The 24,292-nt window shown below is 34.3% G+C and overlaps 1 protein-coding gene across 1 annotated transcript in view; it reads left to right on the forward strand.

Moving 5' to 3' along the window:
• CSMD1 (CUB and Sushi multiple domains 1) overlaps positions 1-24,292 on the forward strand; it is a 1,107,925-nt gene that overhangs the window by 880,504 nt on the left and 203,129 nt on the right. Inside the window, exons 22-23 of the mRNA XM_017739215.1 lie at positions 9,829-9,998; positions 16,704-16,860. Coding sequence (XP_017594704.1) covers positions 9,829-9,998; positions 16,704-16,860 — 327 coding nt within the window. The remainder of the gene's footprint in view (positions 1-9,828; positions 9,999-16,703; positions 16,861-24,292) is intronic.

Raw genomic sequence — 24,292 nt, forward strand, 5'->3', positions numbered from 1 at the left:
ATTATTTGATTTGTAAGCTGCTTCTCTCTGCTTGTCTGCACTTTCCCTTCTCACTATCTCTTTAAGAAACTGTATAATTTTACCTATGTATGACATATAATGAAAATGTTATTTCTGCACTATACAGTCTATACTATATTCAGTTCACACCAGCCTTTCATGGTAAGGATTGAACAGAGTTCAAACATAACATATCAAGGAATAAACTTAGTTTTGAGTGCTGGGGCTTTTGTATTTGGTTTGGGTTTTAACCTGTATTATTTCCTGTCCCACATGAGTTATTTCAACTGTATGGAATATTCCTAAATCAAGCTGTAAAAAACTTAAATTGTAAAGCTGAAAAGAAATCACTCCTATATATATTCATTCCATATTTGAGTGGTGTTGCTCCTATATTAAATTTTATATGGCAATTGATTTTTAATAGTACATTAATACAGTATTTGAGTAAAATCTTCACCAAGGTATTGCTCACTGGTATTCAAATTAATATCAAATTAATTTATCATATTTAGTTGTTATATTAAATACTACTTGACTAATTGGTAGTGTGTTACAATAAATTGTTGACACCATTTAATAAGCTGTTTCTTTTTAATAGTTTAGTTAGTATTCATTGCAAAGTCATCAATTGTAATTAATATACTCTGTCATGTTGTAGCACTGAGTTAATTTCCAGTGAGATTGAAACGTAAGTGGGAAAGCTGTTAGCCTGAATAGCATTGGAGATTCTGTGAGACCCTTGAGATCTGGCATTCATTTTTTTCTTTAAAGTCTGTAGCATAAAATTTGGATTTGAATTCACCTTTAAGAAGTCAAAATCACTGTTCATTTATAGCTGGTGTTTAGGCAGAGAGAGCTCTCATTTAAGAGCTGGTCATGAGCAACAAATCTTATATAACATCAGTAGTTGTGTCTCTGAATATTCAGACAGAAATAAGGATGTTCATGCATTCCAGATCCACTGTATTTCGGTATTCTTTATTTAAAAGCTGTCACATTTAAATTGTTAAGTCTACTAAAGTTAAGTCTATTGTTAAGGCTGTTTTCTATACATTGTTTTATACAATGTATTTAATAAAGTTATTTGATAAGTTTTTGATAATTTCTGTTTCTTTATCTTACAATATTGCATTTTTATAAATACAATCAAAAGGTTGTGTTATTTAACCCCTTCTTTTAGTTTCATGTTTTTGACTTAATACTGAAGATTTGTTTGAGTTAGTGTTTAGGTTAGTGTTAGGTTTGAGTTGTCTCTATCTGAAAACTGAAACTTTAATATTCGGGAATCACTACAGATTTCAGTTGGTACACAATGGCCACTTTGATTTTATTTTCCGAGTGAGAAGGAGTGATTTTTATAAGACCTTAATCACTTTTATCTGAGGCCTGGTGTGAAATATTAGTCACCTATAGTTAGAAGGAATAAAGATTGCCTCAAGTCACCCTTTTGCCTTCTTTCTATGGTTTAAGGTTATGTCTGATAAGAGTTGTTTCTTTCTAAGACAAATAATGTCCAAAGCTTATTATCAGATGATACTAGAAAGAGTAGATAAAAATCTCAAAAGAATATAAATACGAAAAAATGTCCTTACCTTGGTTTGTGCCAATAATCCCCTGAGGCCAATTAACATCATAGGATTTGTTTTGAGAATGTGAGTAGTGCCTTATGTCAGTGGCATATGGATTGAGAACTAATTAAGCAAACCACAGAAAATGTTTTGCCTCCTGTTAGGCCTTCCTTTCCTGCTCCATTATTCTGTGCATTCAAATGGTACAAAAAATACAGAATAAGAGGTTTGTTTTCACCACAGCATTTCAGTAGGGTTTTCAGTGAGGTATTCTAACCTCACCGCCATCATATGGGTGTTACTTAAAGAATATTAAGAGAGGCTGACATGAACATGCTTTAGTAGTGCAGTCCACAGCTGATGACCTAACTTTACTTGAAATCTATGTTAGAGAAGCAAACAAAGAGTAGAAAAGAGAGAGAGAAAAAAACCAGGGAATGCCAATCCTCAGGCACCAACTGGTAAGAGGAAGGAAAGAATCCTCAGACAAAAAATTTTCCCTGGTAAAGGTAGTGGTGACAATAATGATGATAATAGTAATGAGAAAAAAAGCCAACAACTTCTTGCTTTCTCCCTGGTACAGTTATATTTTTCATGCAGACCTTCTCAAGATCCTCATTAGTAGTTTATGATGCTGTTTACACCAAATGGAACAAGTGCGAGTGCTGCAGACTAAATAGTATTTAACGTGATATATTTGTGCATGTATTTTATTGTGTAATACTTATTGTGCATTAGAATAACTATAAACTGCTTGTTATCTACAATATTCTATTCCAGTATGAAGTTACAGGCTAAATACTTCCAGATCCAGAGTGATGTGATCTTAGTGTAGATTTACAGGCTAAAACTACAGAGCAAAAGAGTGAGAAGTGGGATGAGAACAGTGTGATTTAAAAATCAATGGCAATCACTTTTTAGGAGAAACCCAGCATAACACTGTTTCTGAATTCAGTAGTGCCAGGTGAGCACAGTACCATTTGTGAAGCCAAAGTGAAGGTAATGCTGCAGCCACCTGGCAGCGTGTAGATGAAAGGTTACAGGTGCACCCTCAGGTGGAGGGCAGGCTGCAGAATTGGAGATGAAGGACTGCTGGCAATACAGGCTCAAGACACCATGCAGACAGTTGCTGTGGAAACTCCACATGAACCTCAGTTTGATGCAGCATTCCTGTTAACTGGAAGCTTCCTGTATTAGAGTTTGTACATGAATCCATGCTTGAATCCAGTCATGTATTGTGTCGTCCCTGCAGAAGTCATATGCTCAGCTTTAGAGATCCCTCATTGACTGTGGGGGAACCCTAAGTCTTTGCTATTATGAGAAGACAGAGCAAATTATGCTTCATCTGTGATCCCCTTTGCTCTTGTATCAATGTTGCATAGCCATCCTACTGGATAACAATATTGTCCAACAAAACATAAAGAATATCTGAGCTCAGTTTCTTCTCATACTTTATGAACTGCTGCACAATTTTATAAATACGACAAGGGTATTCTGCACTCAGTAGAGTGCTTTGCAGCAGAGAAGCCTTTAAACTGACAACATACTACTTTTATTTGATCTCTGCTTTGGAGATCTGCTTAAAATCCTGTCAAACCTTTTAGCGAGATGTATGGAAGAAAAAATAATAAAGTAAACTTTTCCATTAAACAAAGTTATTGTTACATTTTACATGAACTGTATTTCAAAGCAATTCAAAAATCCCTGAATTTTGTTTGTTTTATAGAGTTTGTATTTGTATTCAGTAACTGTTTGTTGATATTCAAAAGATCTGCCCTCTGCAGTTTCCTTTTATCCAATTTCAAGTGAGACAATGAAAGAAAGAAAAAAGGTACTTATTTAGATAGAATTTAAGTGACTTTATTAAGCAAAAGAAAAAAGAATGGGGTCAAGTATCTCCAGACAGATTACTCTCACTGAAACAGAATAAAAGAACAGTTTGATAAAGCAGCTTTTTTCAGTCTGCTGCAGTTCTTACCAAGGTTACAACAGACAACTTGGAAACTGTAGCAAAATTAATTAACTGTAGTGAAATTAGGTCCTCTTTTAAAATATTTTATGTGTGAAAACAGGTGACATACAGTCAATATGAGTATACCTTTTGAATTCTAAGGTGGATACTTTTGATTTTGTAATAAATAAATAAAACTAACTTTAAAAAGCACACAAGTGTTTTTAAACAAAAGTTATAATAGAGAACTAGATTAATCTGCTTTTGTCTGTTTTCCAACTTTTGAAACACAGAGGCAGTACCATGTAGATTTTTTTCTTTATAAAGGAGATGTGTTGAAGGACCTTGTCTTTTGAATGCTGTGTTTTAGCCGACTTCCATAGTTTGGCAGATTTGGGAAGTGAAGAATCTAAATTGGATCCTTGTAAGCAGCTGATACTAACAGAAAAAAAATTGTTTAATTGTGCTAGTTTAAGCTATGTAACAAGTGATTTAATGTGTTTTAATATGAAAACAACCTCTTAATTTTATAGATCTTGTTAGAACACAGTAGGTGCTATTTCATGTAATTTCTCCAAGAATGTGCTTGCCTGCCTCCTTTCTTCCTTCCTTCTCTCTTTCTCCCTCAGACTCAAAACAATTGTGTACAAGCTGAAACAACTCCCCTATATCCTTCACAGAAGAAAAAGAAGTCCCTCCTACCCTTGAAAATGGAAGCTTTTTGTCATTTCTTATGACCCCTAATGAACTATCCTTTTTTTTTCTTTTGCTTTCATGGTTTTCTGGCTCACTGTTTTTTGGGGTTTTTTTTTCAATTTTTTTTTTTTTTTCTCTTAGCATAGGTTTTACATATTCTCTGCTGAAAAATATTTTGGATTACACGTTTTTTTCTTGGTAATAGAATATATTTTAAATACATTGATAAGTTGAAATAAATGAAGTTAGAACTGGTTCTTAATTGCTTAATCTACAGAGTGGGTTTAGGTGTCACTGACCATATTGATAGTAAAAAACCTAGAACTTTGAATCAATGTATTTTGTATCTTGAAAAGTGAAATAGATTGATAAAGAAACAAAGGAAAGGGAGATATGCAACATAGAGAAGGGATCTCTATTACATCATAATATGTATTTCGTGCTACATTTTTTATAGCAATTTTTAGGTATTATATCATATGCAGATTTAAAGTCCTTAAGTCATACTTACATTATACTAATCTAAGCATATCACATAACCACACAGAGAGCATTTAGAAATATATTAATTTTCTTTAAAGTCTACAGCTTGAGGAGCTAGTCCTGAAAATGCTCTTTACATAGAGCATGTTCAATGGGTATGTTATAATTTACCTGCTCACCTAAATTCACCCTGATATTTCCAACACAAGGTTGTGGATCAAAATATGGAGACAGAATATCAACAGTAATTACTTTAAGATCGGAAGATTATTTCTCCTGGCAAATTCCATGCCTGTCAATGTTTGCATAACTTAAGACTTGTAGATACTAATACAGATATAGTTGATTTTATCGAAGAAAGCGTGCATATGGGTAATATTTAGTGACTTATAGTTAATAAATGAAATTACAATCAGATACAATGTGATGTATGAAACATGCAGAAACATTTATTAAAAGTGTATATAGGTTTTATAATATTTTCACTATCAGATTAGAATAACACGCACCTGGACAGCCAATAGTATAACTGTCATGTGCCTGCTAACCAGTAACGTAAGTGATCACATTCCTAATATTCACATCAGCTTTTTTTCCTTAAAACAAGTGCTTGTATAACAATTTTTTCTGCGAGCTACTGTGGTTCTGCTACCTGTTACATTTTAGAAATTTTGTTACATCTCTCCTGCCTTGACTGAATAGTCCTTGATCTTCTTAACCAAGTGGTCTTTGTTCTCTTGTTACTAAGCATTCTTTGTTTTCTTATCCCAAAATATTAGATGTTTTTCTCATGTGGGGGAGTGAGAAATATTTTCTCTTTCATCTCTCTGGGTTGGGGAGGCAGTTCATGCTGTCAAGATGAGAGCAGGTCTCTGGAACTGAGAAGGTATCTGGAAGGCATTGAAGCAAGGAAGTGGCCTCTGTAGTCCAGAACTAGAGAGCTCTTTCAAGATAATACAATAGTATTTTTCTGCTTGAGATACTAAAATCAGTAGTTACTCTTACAACCCATGTGCTTTCAAGACTGACAGTGTTTTACTTTTCAGTTAACATAAGTGGACAAGGCATATCTGTTCTTTACACAAAACTGCCATGCCTTGATCTCTCATCAAGAATATGAGATGTGTCTTCATTTCTTTTTGCTTCTGGAAAAGAATTTTAAATTTTATCTGATGCTTGCTAGCAGAATCATCGTGCCAATATGGCCAAAGGCTCTTGTTTCATTTTGCATAAAGAATTAAAGATTAATTGCAGGTGAAGAAAATGGAAGTGAACATGAATATATTTTTCCAGTGTAGTAGTTTGGTGCTCACATGGTAACAGTGAATGTTGATTCATGAGTTATTTCAGAATTTTATTTCTCAACTGTTTGATGTACGAGTTTCTTCGAAGAAGTATTCCTTTTCCCTTATATAATGCCCTACCCACTGTGCTAAAGAGGTTAGTCAACATTTTTTCACTTTGTGACTGATTTTCTAATCTCTCTGTGTAAGGCAGAAGTCATAGGAGATGCATGTTCAAATTCCCACAAGCAAAGTGAATTGAATTTAGGTGTCACACATCCTGGCTTCTTGTGTTAATTACTATATTAAAAAGTAGCAGCAGTATCAGCTAGTGTAAATATTTTTAAAGAAAAACCATGGCTTTTCCCATACCACTCAGTATAATATTAGGGCCTTGAAGGGGAGAGATGCCTTTGCATAACCTGCTGCCAAGACCAGACTCAGTATTGCATTTCATGGCTGCTCTTTTGAGTTTCTAGTTCATAACTACGGGAAGCGTGGTCATGCAGTTCTGGACTTCAGTGTGCAGGAACAGTTAGAAAAATACTCAGTTGAAGTCCTTAGGACATAAGGTCTATGTATCTGGTCATTGGTCACAAATGGCGGAGATTTCACTCATTAGCACACTAAAAAACTCCAACAGTGTGGAGAGAAAGGAATTTTTCTATGGATGGGGACAACATTTCTTTGAAAAAAAGTCACCTAAATCTCCAGGTCAAGACATTGGGGGAGCTAATTAAACATGTCCTTGACTTGATATCCTAACATTACCAAAATACAGCTAGAAAACCTTAACCTGAGCTGTGATATGTTTCGTATAAACTGAGGAAGGGAAGTTACAAAGAAGGGCTTAATTTCCTTTGGAAGCCTCTTTCTGGGATCTGTATTGGCGATTACTGACTGACAGAAGACGAGGTAGGAAACTTGACTGGCCAGATGACATGAACAAGCCTTTGTCATGATAATGAAGGGAATGATGGGGCCTGATGAAACTGCATAGCTGTCAGATATTTGCCAGGGATTTGAAAAGGGGTAACATTCACTGAAAACAGAATATGGTTTTGTAACATGGGTTGGAGGTATGTGAGTGCCAACTTAAGTTCACAGAATTTTGCCATGTAATTGAAGTTTAGTAAATAATTGCTCTTGTTAGAACACATCTGCTTCTTGCAGAAAGTAGTATACTTTAGAAGGGTAGTAATATTTTAACTTTAGTTTGCAACTCTTATTATCCCTGATCTTATATGTCAGTACTTTTATTCACAGATTTAAATTACCATGGCTTTGAACCTTGGAACACAGACTTCTTGGATCAAGAGATGTGGCCAGTTCTAGATTTTGGAAAGCTCGTTGTACACTTCCTCTATTACTGCATATGTCTTAGTGGTTTACATTCACTCACTGAAACAAAATGTAGAATATTGCATGAACATTAAGTAAGAAAAAGCCCTTTGCTTCCATATTTTTTTCTCTTTTTCAGCATTGTACTTTATTTCTAGTTCTTTAAAAGAGGTAGATAATAAGGAAAAGCCCTTTGCTTCCATATTTTTTTCTCTTCTTCAGCATTGTACTTGTGTATTTCTAGTTCTTTAAAAGAGGTAGATAATAAGATAATGATGCAGCCTAAGGCACCATTGTTTTTTTGTATGCGTCTTTACCTGGGCAAACACTTGTTTGCAGATGGCTTGTGTAGAGTACTGGTGTTGTAAATGTTTTACATTAATGTGGCAATTATATTGGCATTGCTGTGAATTACATTTTATAAATTTAATCAGTTCCACCTTCTTCCTAAAATCCAAGACACAAATAGCTACATATGGATATGTACACACTGATAGGTACAGAGAGACCTGTATATGTAGCCATATGTAATAGGTATCACATACTTGGCATGCTTTACCAAAAAGTATCAAAATAAAAATCTAGTTTCTCAGTCTACTACAGTTCTTTGAAACATTTAGACAATGTAAGGTGACTTTAAACATGTTAGGAATACCTTATGCATCCTACATTCCCCAACAAAGAAAGAGTTCATCTGTCTGAAGTTTGGTGGCAGGGGTTCTTATTCCCCAACACCCTTCTGCCTGTTAAATATAATGTAGCTCAAAACCTAAGCTAAGGAAGGGAAGATTATAAAGCTCTACTTTAAAATAGCAAATGAACTATAACTTAACGTGCTAGATCAAAGATCCAGTTTATTGGTTATTTCCTTTCTATTTTGCCTAAGGAGATCCCAAATGAAGAGTAGAAATAAGGATCTGTGTAAGATTGTAACTGCCTCATTCCCCCTTCCTTTCTTCCCCTTTTCCATTCTTACATCTCTCCTGCCCCCTTCCCTCCATCCATCCCTGCTTCCCTCTCCTTCTCCTTCTTACTCCCTTTTTTCTTCAGTTTTATTGTAAGGAGGAAGTAAAAAATACACTTGTTTTATACTTTTCAAGGCAAGAGGCACATAAATTTGATATCTGTGAAGTTCTCAGAAAAGTAAATACAAAATGTTTAGACTGCTTATTTGCAAGTATAAAACATACATTTCTTCTTAAATATGTTGAAATCAATTCTTTTCTATTTGCTGAATTATCTTTATACTATATTTTAAAAATTATTCTTTACACATATACTTGTTAAACTATATTGAGTTATACCTAAAACTGAATACCCTTCCCACTTCCTCAAATAGATGTTTTAATGTCCTAAGAACCACGAAAATCTATTAAACATTTTTAGAAAAAACACAGATTTTTTTTCTAAACCTATCAGTTCTTTGATAGGGTGTATATGTTGATTTATAATTACTATCTTTTAATTTGTTATTATTTTAACTGTTACATTTTTATGAAACTCTGAATGAGGTCAAAACATCTAATGATGTTTGGGTCAAAAAAACCACAGTATATTTTATCCCTAGACTGAAAAATTAGATATAAATATCAATCTCATGCACCTGAAAAAAAGCTGAAGATTAATGGTTGGTATGTTAATGTTACTGTGGGCTCTTATAAGGTGTTTTTAGGTAATTTTTAAGTGTTTTATATATCTGTTTGAAAAGTACACCAATATTATTTGCTTTCTGTTTGGATGTTTTCATTTGTGTGATGGAATTTACGTTGCATATTTGGAATAATTTTATTAGTCTTTATTCAGAAATCAAACTGAGTCCATGGTCTGGAACATAACACTCCTCCTACTCTTTATTATTTTCTTTACTCGGGAGCTACAACAAGTAATGTCTAATGAAAGTGTCAATAGGTGCTTACTACAGATGGCTGTGAAAAAGACTCACCTACTTTTTACCCAGAAAGGAAAAGATCTGTCTCCTTGGCTCTGACTGATGTCAATAAATGTTGGTTTCTTTTTTATTTTTTCATTTTATTCCAGGTAGAGAAAAACATGTTTGAATGCTCTTGATTTAGTACCAGAATTTTTTTTTTCTGCAGCTTATTGACTGCTTTTTAAAATACTTATTTATAAAGCTGAATACAGAAGTAAAATCAATAGTGTGTTTATTTGAAATGTTACCACAACAACTATATTTCAATAAAACATTCTATTTTTATGGTATCCAGGCTAACCTGCATTATTGGTTAGTCTGACGGGAGGACCAGGGAATAAGTTGGAGGTAAAAGCACATAAGAGCACGTAATAAACAGAGACAGTGAAAAGCAGGAGATGGCAACTTTGATAGGGTTTCTAGGAGTTGTTCCTACAGATGAAATCTAATAGAAATATACTTTTCCTAGATAGCCTGTTAGAGATTGCATAGAATCTAAATATTATTGCTAATAACCCATATTTTCTTGAATTGGATAATTCACTTTTGTTTTAATGTGTCTATTTTCTTTAGCTGAATGCGGAGCAACTGTCTCTGGAAATGAAGGAACATTGTTGTCTCCAAATTTTCCATCTAATTATGACAACAACCATGAATGTATCTATAAAATTGAAACTGAGGCTGGAAAAGGTATCCATCTTAGAGCCAGGAGCTTTCAGCTGCATGAGGGAGATATTGTTAAGGTAATAAGAGAAATAATTTCACTTTCTATGCTAAACATTCACATTGCATGAATAAATCTGTTTTTAATGCCAATTATCTTTATTTTCCTTCCACATTCTGATGCAAAATTAATGAATTTTAGGTGGATAGCATCACTGCCTTTATACTAGATTCAATTATTTGTACTAGATGCAAAGAAACTATAGAAGACATTGCGAGTTCAATTATATTTCTAGAAGTGTTAGACTGTTTAAAGTAGTTTATATCTTAAACGGAATCCTAAAATTTGAACTTGGATTTTGAATACCTAGTATTTTTTCTCTTTGCACAATATTTGTAAGTGTAGCACAGGGATTTTTGGTTTTTTCCCTAAACAGAAACTAACATTGCAATATTGGCTAAAACTGTATTTATAGAGGATGTCTTCCATTATTTTATGTTGCAGGTAGCCTTTGAAACACAGCCTAAATATATAGAGATTTTGAGCATGCACTTTTCTACAGCATGGTGATAAGTTGTCTTTTCCTAATACTGGCTGTTGCATTCTTGTATGTACTGAAAATCATGATACTCATCTGCAGTGTTGACCATACATTAAATTGGTCTTTCAAATTTATGTCTCCAAATTTTCAGTTAATTATTACTTAAAATCACAAAGTATTCAGAATTCAGTTAGCAACTTCCTTTCTGGATATTTCCCAGCAACCCAGTTAACATGTTAGAAATTGCTGTCTGCATTTCAAACTTGATTTTTTTAATTTGCACTGAGTGCTTCCCGCAATGAGTTTAAAGACATAGTTGTTATGGATCAAATATTGGTGGTTATATTTTTATCCATTTTGTCATCTAAGAGCTTCCTTATGTAATTGTGACAATTCAATTCCTACAAAGAACAAGGCATTTAGAAATATGATGAATGTGGGGAGGAAAGAAAAAGCCTTCATTTAAATATAGACATTTATATCTTTGTTATTATATCTGTTCTTTTCAACAAGTACAGTCTGCATTTGACCATGAAATAAGCAAAACTTATAGTTTAGTTTATAGACTAGAGAATTACAATCAAAAGAACAGCATTTTCTCCATCTTTACCCACAAAATCATTGATAATAAATGCCACCATGTTTATACCACCGTATAAAACACTATAAGACCTTGGTTTGGCTTTTAGATCAAAGGCAATTGAGTAGGTGGGCAAAGTACGTGGTCTGTATTGTCCTTCGGTCCCATTATCCATGGTCTGACAGTGCAGATCCCCAAAAGTATTTTTGCTCTGAACAGATGCAGAAGAGAAGAAAGAACTTAATTGCCCACTGAGTTGCTTGAATGTGGTACATAAGTCTCCCAGAAGCTTTGCAGTGCAGATATCTGGTTTATAAATAATTTAATAAAGTACCTAAAAATCAACAACAAAATATCCCTTAGAAATCCCTAAAGAAACATTCAAGAAACTCAGTTATCCTTCAGAACATCTCAGGAGTAATATCCAGTTACTTAGTGATATTCCCTGGAGATATAAGAAAGATTTGCCAGAGACAAAGTTGTTCTGAGCAATCTGTTAGATACTTTCTTCTTTCATAGATCTTTCAGCACAATATTTCAGAGGATCCAGAGGAAGCAAAGGCAAAATTTTGGTGATGTCTGAACTGCAAGGTCTGTTCTCTGTTTTGAGTCAGCTGGCACAGCACAACTTCCATTTATACAATTAAGCTCTCTTCTACCAATTAAGGTCTCTCTATAACCTGCGTTTATTAAAATAAAGTCTATTTCCTCTCTATTCCCATGCCAGGATGTCCTTTTACATATTTTCATTGGAATCAGCACTTTGGCAGGACTATGGACTTTGAAGCTTGCTTTCTTTCCTATCTGCACCCAAAATATGAGCAAATTCTTTTATGAACACCAGCCTTCTATCTTGTGCCTGCGCAGAAGAAAGCTGCAAGACTGCCTTGCTGACAGCTTGCAAGGAATGCACTAAGCTTAAGAATATTTATAAACCTTGCACTGAAATATAGGGCATTTTCCCAGCTCAGTATCTTACTCTGTTTTTATTACCGCAGGCCTGGGCCCTAGGGTATATCACCGTGTCCCGCAGCCATAGGGAGGAGGAGAGAAGATCCAGCAGGCAGGAATTGTGCAGCAAGATTGATTTATTTAATTATTTTACAAACTCTTTTATAGACTTTTTTCTTCATAGTCTAATTGGACAAAGGATCAGCCACCCCTTGGGGGTGATTGGCCAAAATCCTAAAACATCCATTGTCAAAATATTTTTCTACTATACCATAAACAAGACTTTTCAAGGTTGCAGGTGGCTTGGTTGCTTACATGCCCTGCGACCTCTTCTGTGTGAGAGAAAAGTCTCTCATGGACTTAGAAAATAGCAAGAAAATCCTTGCTAGCAGCATTTTTGTATCTACATGTTTTAAAAGAAAAATCTGTATGTATGTAACGTTGCATTGGGTGTGGGTGCCCAGGCCCTGCAGCAGTGGGGGCTGTGGGGGCTCTGTGAGGGGAGGCCAGGGCTGCCCCAGCTGGACACAGCCGGTTCCAGCCAGACACAGCCGGTTCCAGCCAGACACAGCTGGTTCCAGCTGGACACAGCCGGTTCCAGCCAGACAGAGCGGGTTTCAGCCGGATCCAACCACCCACTGCAGGGCACGGCTGAGCCCACGGCCGGGGCAACAGCAGCTTGGGGGAAATGTATGTAAGAAAGGGAAAAATATGTTGCTCAGTAGTGCGTGATAAAGAGGGTCAATAAAACCTTGTAATAATAATGTAATAGTCCCAAGATCAAGCCACCAGGAGTGTCACACAAAGCATATGATGTTACTGTTTGAGGTAAGATCACTATGAACACCATGAGGATGTAGTGAAAGGATTTTGGAATGTTACCAATGTCAGCAAACTATACAGGCCTTGCCTCACTAGCCACCAAAGGAATATTTTAAAAGAATGTCCCTTTGGGATGATTTTACGCCATAAAACCTCTGCAGTTAAGGAAATTTAGTAAGTTTAGTTGCAAGTAATTTCTTTTTATTGTCAGAATAAGAAGCTTCAAGAAACTTTAAGAAACTCTAGCCAGCATTTCCTTCTCATTCAGGTGAGTGTTATACATTCCCACAGCAGGTGCAGATACATTAGCACTGTTATTGGAGCATTGGCCTCATGAATAACTGTAGCACTATCCTTTTCTTTTGTCTGCGTATTTTAACCCCAGCAAGTAAAACAAACACTTTCAATTCCTCAAAAATAGGGGAAACGAGGCATCCCGTAATGCTCTAGCTAAATTCATCATAAACACAGCTCCAAAAAATGCTGTAATCATTCCCCGCTGCCCCCAAGACCAGCTTCTGCAGTTTGACTACACCTGTAATGTTAAACTTTCGCATCTTGCACAATAAGGTGGGTCACTGGAACAGTCTCTTAGAAACAGTTTCTGGCCTATGCAGTTCCTGCTCTAATGCTTTCTCAGAGAAGATTTGTGAGGGTGTTAGTAAGCCTACATTAAGTGTGTTCCAGGGATGTACTGACAATAAATACCATTTAGACAATCAAGTTGTAGTGACTTGACTCCTACTCTGTCACTATTTAGTTCCTTTGAAAATATAATCTACAGCTATATATATTCAGCTCAGTATTCAAGTGGGAATATTGAGGCTGGATATTGAGATTGTAGTGTGTATGGAATGGCATATAATTTGCAAGAGTATTTCTGGCATCAATAAGACTAGTGCAGGAGGAAGGGTCAAAACTTGTTTTTAAGGAGAATGCATGCAGGTCAATGTCTGTAATTTGTGGGCAAAGAATTCTATAGCTGTGACAAAATTTGAACTTGAATTAGTGGGATAGAAATTTGAATTAAAGTAATAGAAACAGTCTCACCATTTTGAAAGGACATATGACAGAAGTGAATACTTGGATTATCTCTGGTTTAGAGCTTATCCTTTCTCACTCACTAACATTTCATCTTCTTGGTCTGCCTGTTTTAACTGCCGCTTGAAGATTCATAACTCTTTAAAGTGGCTGCTTATGCCAGAATCTTTATAATGCAGTCACAGTGAATTTGTTAGAGGCAAGAGGAAAAGCAGAATGTAATATTGTCTTTCATCTGTTTTGCCAAATAGACCTTCTTTTTTCTTCATGACTGAGGAAATTAAAATTGCAGCATGTGAATTATATTTCAAATGGGTTCTCCTAAATAAGTTAAATGTATGTACTAAATATGGATCAGTAATGATAAGTAGCCTAGACTAGTTTATTAAATGTATTCTGTACCTCTGGAATCAGTCACATATGACATGACACAATGGTTGCACACAAGCTGTCTATTGCGAATGATCCTTGGCCCACGTTAATTAGCATGACAAGCATTGTTAAAAAAGTGTTTTCTTTCCTGGGATGGTTCAACCAACTTTTCAGTGTAGACAAGGGAGATTCAGTGCTTGTATTTGTCCGCTAACAATGTTTCATTTTTTTGGAGTGGATATATACTTACTTATGTCTGCAGTGTTAGCAATAGATGGACAAGTGTCGCCACAAATTGTCACAGCCTTTTTTTGTTTTGTTTTGTTATTTTTTGTTTGGTTTTGTTTTTTTACAGCTGCTTTCACAGTATCTCCTTATCTAATTTTAATTTCACAAAACACTCTTGTCATTTGGGTCTGGATTAATCTCAAGTGATTCTATAATTTAACTTGTGAATCCTCACGTAGGAGGAGTATCTCCAAGAGTCAGTGAGGTAGAACACTGTTGAAACAAGGTATCTGTAGTCTTTAGCTGGGGGGAGGGGGGGTGTTTTTGTTTGTTTTGTTTTAAAGGTGAATAGAAATCTCTTTTTAAACATAGGTGGCATTTTAATTAATGACAATTAAGGGAACATTCCATTTCAAATGTTATCTCCCAGATCAAGTCTTATATATCTGTGGAAATAAATCTTATGGGGAACAAATGATTTACTTTATAAAATAGATTTTCAGATCTAATAAATAAAGTATAATCAGTCCATGAAAGTGATATGTAGTTCTGTCCCAAGACAATGGTTCGAAGCTTGCAAGTAATTTTCCAGATACTCTTAGTATAGCTTAAAGTCATATTTCTTCCAAGAGGTAGACCTTAAGGATGTGTTACTGCTTGCATGAATCTTAAATACAACTGATTGTATCTTCTGAGACTTCTCTTCTGTGCACCTTGGTATAAGACAATCTTTGCATCAGTAATAAAGGCTGAATCTATTGTTCTATCAATGGCTATCACAACATATTATTTTTCAAAAGCTTCTTTTAGAGAAGGTAATTATTTATATCTATGTATGTTTGTTAAAGTAAATATATGCTTTTGTCTTTAAAAAGTCTTTATGTGTGTTGTTTTTATTATTTTATTTTATTAATGGCACTTGAGATGAACATTGGTACTTTCAAGACATTTACCTATTAATGGCACGCTGGTATTTTCTCCACAGCAAAAATAGAATTGCTTTTAATTGTTGGTTCTCACCTACAAATGTTGCAGTGGTCTTTCATCTCAAAAGAAGCATTTCTAAATTTTATTAATAGATCTAACTGGACATTCAAATAGGAAGAACTGTCTGTGACTCAGATGTAGCAATTTAGATTGTTAAATGGGTCACTCCTGCTTCTGTCTGGAATCAGCATGAATCCTCACTGTACCACAAGGTCTGCAAGAGGAGGGATGAAGATCCAGTGCTTGAAATATTTACTGTAATTGTAGCTTTTGCACTGGTTGTCTCTAGTCACTGTAGGACATATGGGACATGGGCAAATTATCTTCCATTTCATATCAGAAACCAGCTGTTCAAATTAATTTCTTACTTTTATATAAGCCTTGACATGATGTTTCATATGTGGTGTATATTCACACACTTTATATTGCTTATTTTTCCATGAGAAAGTACAGAAGATTAATTTAAAGAAGAAATTAACTTTTAAAGTTCATCTTGAGAAAACAAACCAACTAACAAAACAAAACCTCTGAAGGCTGTTTTCACACTTTGTTACATTCAAGGTTTTACAATAAGAAAAAATATTTTTTTACTGCCTAGGCAAGAGTTTATACTTGTCCTGTGTTGGTGAACAGTCAAAAGGGCATTCTTAAAAATTCTAGGATTTCAAAAAGCAGATAGGCTGATATATTGTTGAAAGTTTTCAGTAAAATAACTCGGTAAATATGAACATCTCTACAATTAATTTGGAACTAGACTCACATACATTTTTGAAAACTTATCTTTGTTAAAATCTATAATAAACCAAAATTGCTGCAAGCTTAGATCCTGGGATAAAAGGTAACAGATTGACTTCAATATCTCAGTTTTGCTGTTGATGTATCCAGACAGGAGAGAACAGAGTAGGCTGTAAGGGTTTACCTTCAATGGTGATTTCAGAACTTCTGTTGGCTTTTGTGAATAATTGAGAACAATCTGAGTTTATGAAACCTCAGAAGACAGAGTTGCATAAAAATATTAATTTCTTTCAAGATGAGGTCACAAAACTGAAAAGGCAAAAGAGTATAAAACACCTTAAGGGCGACAGAATTCTTAAGATTTCACTGAACTGTATAACCAAGGGGTATATACCTCTCAAAATACATATATTAAGGTTTTGGAGAAACTATTGGCAATACATTGCTAATTTTGGAATTATTGTATAAACAAAAATCCTTCAAATATTTAGATTTGATGTCCAATTTCATGCTCTTATTTCTTCAAGGTGTATGATGGAAAAGACAGTTCTTCACGCTCTCTTGGAGTCTTCACCAAAAATGACATGATGGGAGTTATTCTTAATAGCACATCTAACCATATGTGGATAGAGTTTAATACCAATGGATCTGATACTGACCAGGGATTTCAGCTGACTTATACAAGTGAGTAGCTCATAAATATGGTCTGATTGATTGCTTTGTGGGGAAATGCATATTTTTCAGCTGTAGTGATTTCTTTTGGAATGTTGCAGGTAATTTCCTAGAATCTACTGTGGTTAAGAGACTGAACTTTACTTGTCTACATGACTGGAGAGGTGTTAGTAATTTAAAAACATTGCTGAAAGCAAATTTGTAAGTTTTTAAACTAAGAATGCATGATTATTTTTAAGACTTAGTAGTGGGGTTGTGACATATGTGGGTTGAATATGTTAGTTGTTACATTGTAGCAGAAAACATACAGAAAGACTGTTTCCATTTTAAAATGGAAAGTTCAATCTCTTCAGTCAAATCAGACAAGAAAAGAAAGGAAAAGAAGAGAAAAGAAAAGAAAAGAAAAGAAGATAAAAGAAAAGAAAAAAAGAAAAGAAAAGAAAAGAAAAGAAAAGAAAAGAAAAGAAAAGAAAAGAAAAGAAAAGAAAAGAAAAGAAAAGAAAAGAAAAGAAAAGAAAAGAAAAGAAAAGAAAAGAAAAGAAAAGAAAAGAAAAGAAAAGAAAAGAAAAGAAAAGAAAAGAAAAGAAAAGAAAAGAAAAGAAAAGAAAAGAAAAGAAAAGAAAAGAAAAGAAAAGAAAAGAAAAGAAAAGAAAAGAAAAGAAAAGAAAAGAAAAGAAAAGAAAAGAAAAGAAAAGAAAAGAAAAGAAAAGAAAAGAAAAGAGAAAAGAGAAAAGAGAAGGAAATAGAAAAACAGTACAAATGAGAATAAAAAAAGTAATGTGTACCTGGGTGCGCACTCTTAATCTGGCCTGACTGATTGTCAGGATCAGGGTGGATTATATACTGGAAGGAGACCAGAGTGAACAAGTTTTGACAAACAATGCACTTCCTTGTCCCACAGACTGTATGCAATTAATTGAATTAATTTTGCTGGCAAAACAATGAGTTTTTTATGGGAAATAACTCTGGGGATAACTAGTTTGTTTCCAACACACATAAAGAGATATTTTGTCCAGGTTTCAAGGAATCTCCAAGTTCCCTTTACTTTCAATTTATTATCTTTTACATTACTTTCCATGAGTTGCTGTTGAATCTTGCAGAGCAGAGCACCACAACATAGTGTGGCACAGAAATGGAATCATTGCTCATTTTAGTATATCTGATGTTTTCCCTTTGATTTGGAGCAAGCTGTGGAATAACTAGAAGTCGTTCACTCTCTCTTCTTTCTTTCTGCTGTGCCTAGTAAATCTGAATGTTATCCTACCTTTAGATGTTTTTTTCTTACCACTGAAGATTGACTAGGGAAATCTACTCTGATTTGCCTAGAGAAATTGTAGATTTTTTCCTTTGAAAGAAAAGGAACCAAAGACCTGTTTTAAAAACAATCTTATTTTAAGGGCTCTGATTTCAAGGGTCTTGAAACAGTTCCTTTCAAATCCTGTTTCAGTGATCAGTTCCACCAGCTGTTTACAAATGTAATTTTACTTAAAAATATAATTTTGTCTAATTTCTACATTCAATTACTTGATTTTGTTACACTTTATTTTGCAATTCTATGAAGATTTGCTCTCCTGCACCACATTTTTCTGTGTAAGATACAATAATTAATGTCTTAAGTCTTTTTTTCCTGACTGTTTGATTAGTTTTGAATCTCTGTTTTCTGTTCTTCCAAGTATTTTCACATTTTCTGAAGTGTGTAGACAGAATTTGACATAGTCTTCTAACAGTAATTTTAATACTGGGTAGAGAGGCAAAACTTATGTCTGCATAATATTTTACTTTTTTAAAAAATTTTGGTTGCCAAGTATCTAATTTATTTTATCAGAAGTAATCAATTTGCAGACATTCATGTTGAAAAGCTTATCTGTAATGACTTTTCTTCCTACTTTCTCTCACATGAGACAGTCCCCAATTGTAAATAAAGACTAATTCTTTACTTCTCACATGTGTTTTCAGGAAGCTAAATTCAATATAATAAATTTTGAGATAGTGACCATCTGACCAGGTGATTCCCTTCAACTATAAGTGTTATTTCCAAACCATTCAGTGTGGGTCTTTTCACTATTCATAAATTAATACAAGCAGAAGATTTATTCTTTTGCAGTGCTCTTTGAAAGCTGGCTGCAGTGCTGACTCACATTCTTTTTCTGAAAGAGTCCCATCCTAGTAATATCTTAGAGATTAGATATACCAGAAATTTATACTCATTATTTGATGGATTTGGAATTTTTTGGTGCAGTTACAATTTAGTTACTAAACAAATGTGTCCATTTTTCATTTGCTATATACATGAAATGCAAAATGATAATTATCTTTTTGGGTTAGTAAAGCTATAGCTTACAGTGGAATTAACTGAAAGTTTGCTCTGAAGATAATTTATTCACTTTTCAGATTGAATTATAATGCCAGATACTTTAAAATTACTAAAAAAAAAAAAAAATCAAAAAGTTGCTGGAATGTGGTCTCACTGAAGGAAATGAGAAATATATGCTAGAGTGAATGAAATTGAAAAATTAATATCATAAGGCAGAGATAGGAGAATTGATGGTGTAATAAATCAGGCAATTAATTCAGGTTACTTCCTATCTGGTTGCTGAGTTCTTGCTACCCACAAGGCGTCATCAACTGCCCTTAACTTTTGCTCTTTGTGGTACTTTTTTTCCTATTAATGCTATTGAAATTAAGAAATAACATTGCGGGGTATTATTAAAAAGACTAATGTAAAAGTTTGCTATTCTGTTTGTGTGCAACTACTTTCCATCCTTTTTGATAGTGTGAATTTTGAAGATTATGTTAAATTTAAAAATACAATAGAAGAAAAATCTAATGATCCATGAGAACAGAGAAATGGATAAAGAAAATTTTATCTGTTTTCAGAATTTCATTGCTGACATAATAAAATCAAATTTAATAAACTCAGAAACCGAGATGTTTATATAAATTGTAGAAATCAGAATATAAGCAGATATTAAAAGGAAATCTATAAAGAATTCAAGCTTTAAATGAAATCTGATGAAATTTCAGATAAAATCTTCTATAGAGGAAATTGTTTCAGCTAATACTGAATGGAAGCTGGAAATTACAGTTATGTTATTCTTTGTTCTGTAGCTACAAGATGCTTTCAAGGAAATGGATTTATCATGATAGGTAGAGTTAGTTTTTACTAGAAAAGACCATGAAAACATCTGTACTCTTTCTCAAGTTAACTGTTTTGGGAAACTAAGAAATATTTTCAGTGAAAACTAAAATTACAATTATTTTATTTAAGGAATCTGCTTCAGAAAAATGGAGAATATTTTAGCCTGAAATTGGCAGAGTAAGTATATATGGAGTAAGAGTCATTGACATAGTAATTTGAGCAATAGCTGAATATGACTCTACCAGAGGACAAGAAAAATGAGGAAAAAAGAAGGAAACGTGTCTACTTTGTGTAAAACAAGTTTATATAAAGCCATTTCCTTATAGTGTGTTAAGAGGAATAAAGTAAAGTGTCCACTTCCAGTACCTCTGTACTTCTGTCAGAGGAAATGACTGTGAACATTTATATCTCAGTGCTGAGGAAATGACAGCATAAGCTTGATGACTTTAATTCCCTATGAGTAGAGGACATCAGTAGTGATCTTCATGTAAAATTTTAAGTGTATGCTTGTAGCCACAACTGACTCATGTGACAGCTGTTTTTTTCCCTTGAGAAAATGTCTGTTATTCTTTCATAATAGCAAGTTTTATAATTCATGGGATCTTTTTCCCTCCATCGGATTAGAACTTTTCTCCCTGAGACGCCTCTAATTTCTGTAGGGAAGAGAAGATTAGATGCAGGGATTCCCACAGCTAATCCTGTTCACTGCTCTAAGACTTGGCCACTGTGGTATAAAGATGCCAGTGCTTTATGCTGTCATGTCAATGGCCTTTAACGTTAAATTGACATTTAGATAAAACCAAAATCTTTTTGTTGACACACAGTGACAGGCAGAAAAAGCAAAACACAGCTGTCTGGTAAAAGTAACAGACTGCAACTTTAAATAAGGAGCAATTCAGTACAGCTTCTGAATAACAAACAGGCATTCTCCCTGCCATGCCTAACCACTCCCTTATCACACAACAGGAATTTTAACAGTGGCTGTTTTCACTCATCATGCCCTGAACTTTGACTTGTGTCATGAGTGCTTCCTTGTTCCTGTTTAATCCTCCTGCCTTGAACATAGTCTCACTTTTCTTAGATTTTGGAAAAATGAAAAACAATACCTTCACACTTTATCATACGTGTCATATACAAATGTTTTGTGACCCTCGGAGTACTGCCTAATGCTGCTGCTGTATGATCTATACGGACTTGTACAGATCACAGATCACTCAGCTCTGTACTGTACTTGCACAGTTTTCTCAGTAAAGTTCCCAAACATTTGAGAAGAAAACACTCTTGCCCTTCACAGTTCCAGCTAGAAATCTCAAAACTCATTTCTTTTCATGGTGCCTGATGATAGATGTCTATATTCATGATGTGTAAGGAACTTTACTGCTGTGTAGAATTGCCCTTTGGACTCTTTTCAGACCTGAGGGTTTTTACCATGTGCTTTGCACTGGCAGTTGCTTGTCTGAAGTAGCATGAAGTTGCTAGACATCTTTTTTAGGAGCAGCTTATCTATCTCTCTGTGGCAATTAAATGGTTTCCCAGTCCTGTGCAGTAAATAATAGAAGCAGAAGCTTCACTTATCTGCAGATTAAACCTTAGAATATATTGTAATAAGTCAGTGGAAGGGTCCTTCCTGAAATACTGACAGATATTATCTGTAGGAACATGCCTGGCTGCACTGGCCCACTCAGTACAATGTTCTGCCTCTCAACAGACTCTTCTGTGTTTCAGAAACATGAAGAACTGCTTACAGACATTTTAAAGTCTGAAAATGATTAAGGAATTTGTGGTATACTCTGTAGCTAGATTTTGGATTTCTGAAGGCCTGTCACTGACCTGTCCCTGATTTGCTGCTCTAGACTGAAAATGAGATTCCATGTTAGTTCCTCAACAATTGTTTTTTATTTGTTTCCTCCACTTCCTTGTGATATGAAATTAGATATTCTCCTGCTCTTCTGTGCTAAGATGGAAGTGAGGGCTGGAAAAAATATCACTAAGGATTTTTCTTTATGAAAATGAATGGCGTGTAGGCACAAATCATAATTTAATGGAAGCATCCTTAAATTTCGAATCCATGATAACCATTTCTTTCTCTGAAAGCAGAATCCTGCATGACTATAATTTCTTTCAGAAGAGTTCAGACTCCTGAGCTGTACTTCACTCCACAGAACTTAACACAGATTTAGGACTGTGCACGGATATTTTTCTTTTTTTAATGAGGTTTAATATTTTTATTTGCATTTATCATCCTTTATATTTAGCATAGTTATTAGTTTTGCGTTATTCTCTTCATTGGTCTGAAGATATACTTTTCATTTTAAGGAAAGAAATTTTAAAGTACATTTCTCAAACATGATGCACTGGTTTAGCATTCATGGTATTCCGTTACAGATGAAGATTTAGTTCTAATTTTCAGTTTAAGTTCTGTGTTATAATCATTCTTTAACCCTACTTCTTTCAAGGGATAGTGAAAGTTACTGCATGGAAGGTGAATCTGAATTAGCATGGTCTAAATTTATATAAATTATTTAAACCATTTATAATGGTTCATTTAAGAGAATCATGAAATTTAATTTAGTTCATTTCCTATTCTACAGTAATTGAAAATGTTAGAATGTCAGTGAAAATAATGTTCTGAAACTGCAAATTCAGACAATTACTCTAGCGCACAATTGGACTCAAGTTCAGGAAAATAGTGGCTTTGCCTCGGGGTGTAAAATGTCAGTTTAGCAGAACAGTAATGATAAGAAGCTCTTCCAGTTTCCTTTCCCTAATTAGTCTGTGTATAAGATCTGCTCCAAGTAGAACCTTTACACACTGTAGTAAAAATGTAAGAAAAAACTAAAGGAAAATATACCAAAACTAAGAATTATTAAATGAGTATGTCTTAACCTATACAGGTATGACATAGTCCCAAGTCCTATTAAGAGCAGTACCATTATGTGACTAACCCCAAATGAATGTAAGCTATATTGCATGCATAGAAAAAGCTCTTGTAAAAGAAAGTTAAAGTTGTAAAGTTGTCAGAAAGAAGGAAGATGTTAACTATTTCTTCTTTTCAATTAGGAAAAAAAAGGTTTGATACGTAGGAGGTATCACGTGTGGGAAAGGTAATTTGTTAAACGTTATTTATCTGGTTCTGAAAATTGTCAGTTGAAGGTGTCCTGACTTCTCTGTGTATGGTTCAGAGACTCTCATCTGCTTAAAAGCACTGAGTTTTCCCAGTGTTGTAATTCACATCTATTAGCAAAAAAAAGGGCTGCTTTTTAAAATCTCTTGTTATAAAATTTAGAATGCAGTTATGATTTGCAGGTGAGAAAGAGACTGGCCAGCAGAGATCACTGTAGGTGTCCATATGCATATGATGTTTTACATTTATATTAAAATTCTATCTTTAGAGTATGAACATAAGATTTTTCAGTAATGCCAATTCAGGTAGGCTTCTTAAGTGTACTTTTTTTCTCATCTGCTGATGTATTCATCCTAGCTAAAAAATGTGATTGAAATTTGCAAGCAGATTCCAGCTAAATTCATAATCTCAGGAGTGATGGCCTAAAGATTATATTGCTTTAATATTAAAGAAGTGATCATATTTGTAGTGTTATTAATGAGACCTTAGTGGGAAGAGTTTCCATGAATTTGTCAATGCAGTGGTTTGAATGACAGAATTTCTTTATCTTCTTTGCCACCTCAACCTAAACTTTTTCTGTCATATTTTAAAAAGAATCTATTTCTATGAAGCCATTATAGACTTTGTCATTATATATATGTGCAGCTGGATTTAATGAGTTTTAGCTGGGATTTGTTCCAAAAGTTTGCTCATTTCCCCTGTTTTTCACAAAAAGACTTCTGTTTATTTATACTGAATCATTTCCTCTTTTCCAAGTTTTAGATGAGTAGACAGTAGAGTTACTGTTAATTTTTTTCCACTGCTATAATTACCAGAATTTTCCCATGAGCAAAAATTCGTGCCTGAAAACTTAGAACACTTGAACAGAACTGCCAATATCCTATTGTTCCTTACCCCTGGCCTTCTTGCCTACATTGGCCTCATGTTGAATGAAAAATTATTATTTCCCATTTGGGATTATTGGCTCAACCCTATCTTTTGGGAAAGAGAGGCAGTTCCTTAAGTCAGGTAGATATCAGCACTTAGAAACCTAGGATGATTGAATAATCCTTCTTGCAAGCTCCTTCTTGCTGCAGTTCAAATGTGAGATATGTTAGGTGCATCATTATTGATTTGCTGTTTAATTTATGAAAGTATTAACCATAGCAGTCAAATTATAAAATCTAAGCTACACAAATGTA

This window comes from Corvus brachyrhynchos, unplaced genomic scaffold (genome assembly GCF_000691975.1).
Source record: "Corvus brachyrhynchos isolate BGI_N302 unplaced genomic scaffold, ASM69197v1 scaffold136, whole genome shotgun sequence".
In the NCBI taxonomy this organism is placed as follows: Eukaryota; Metazoa; Chordata; class Aves; order Passeriformes; family Corvidae; genus Corvus; species Corvus brachyrhynchos.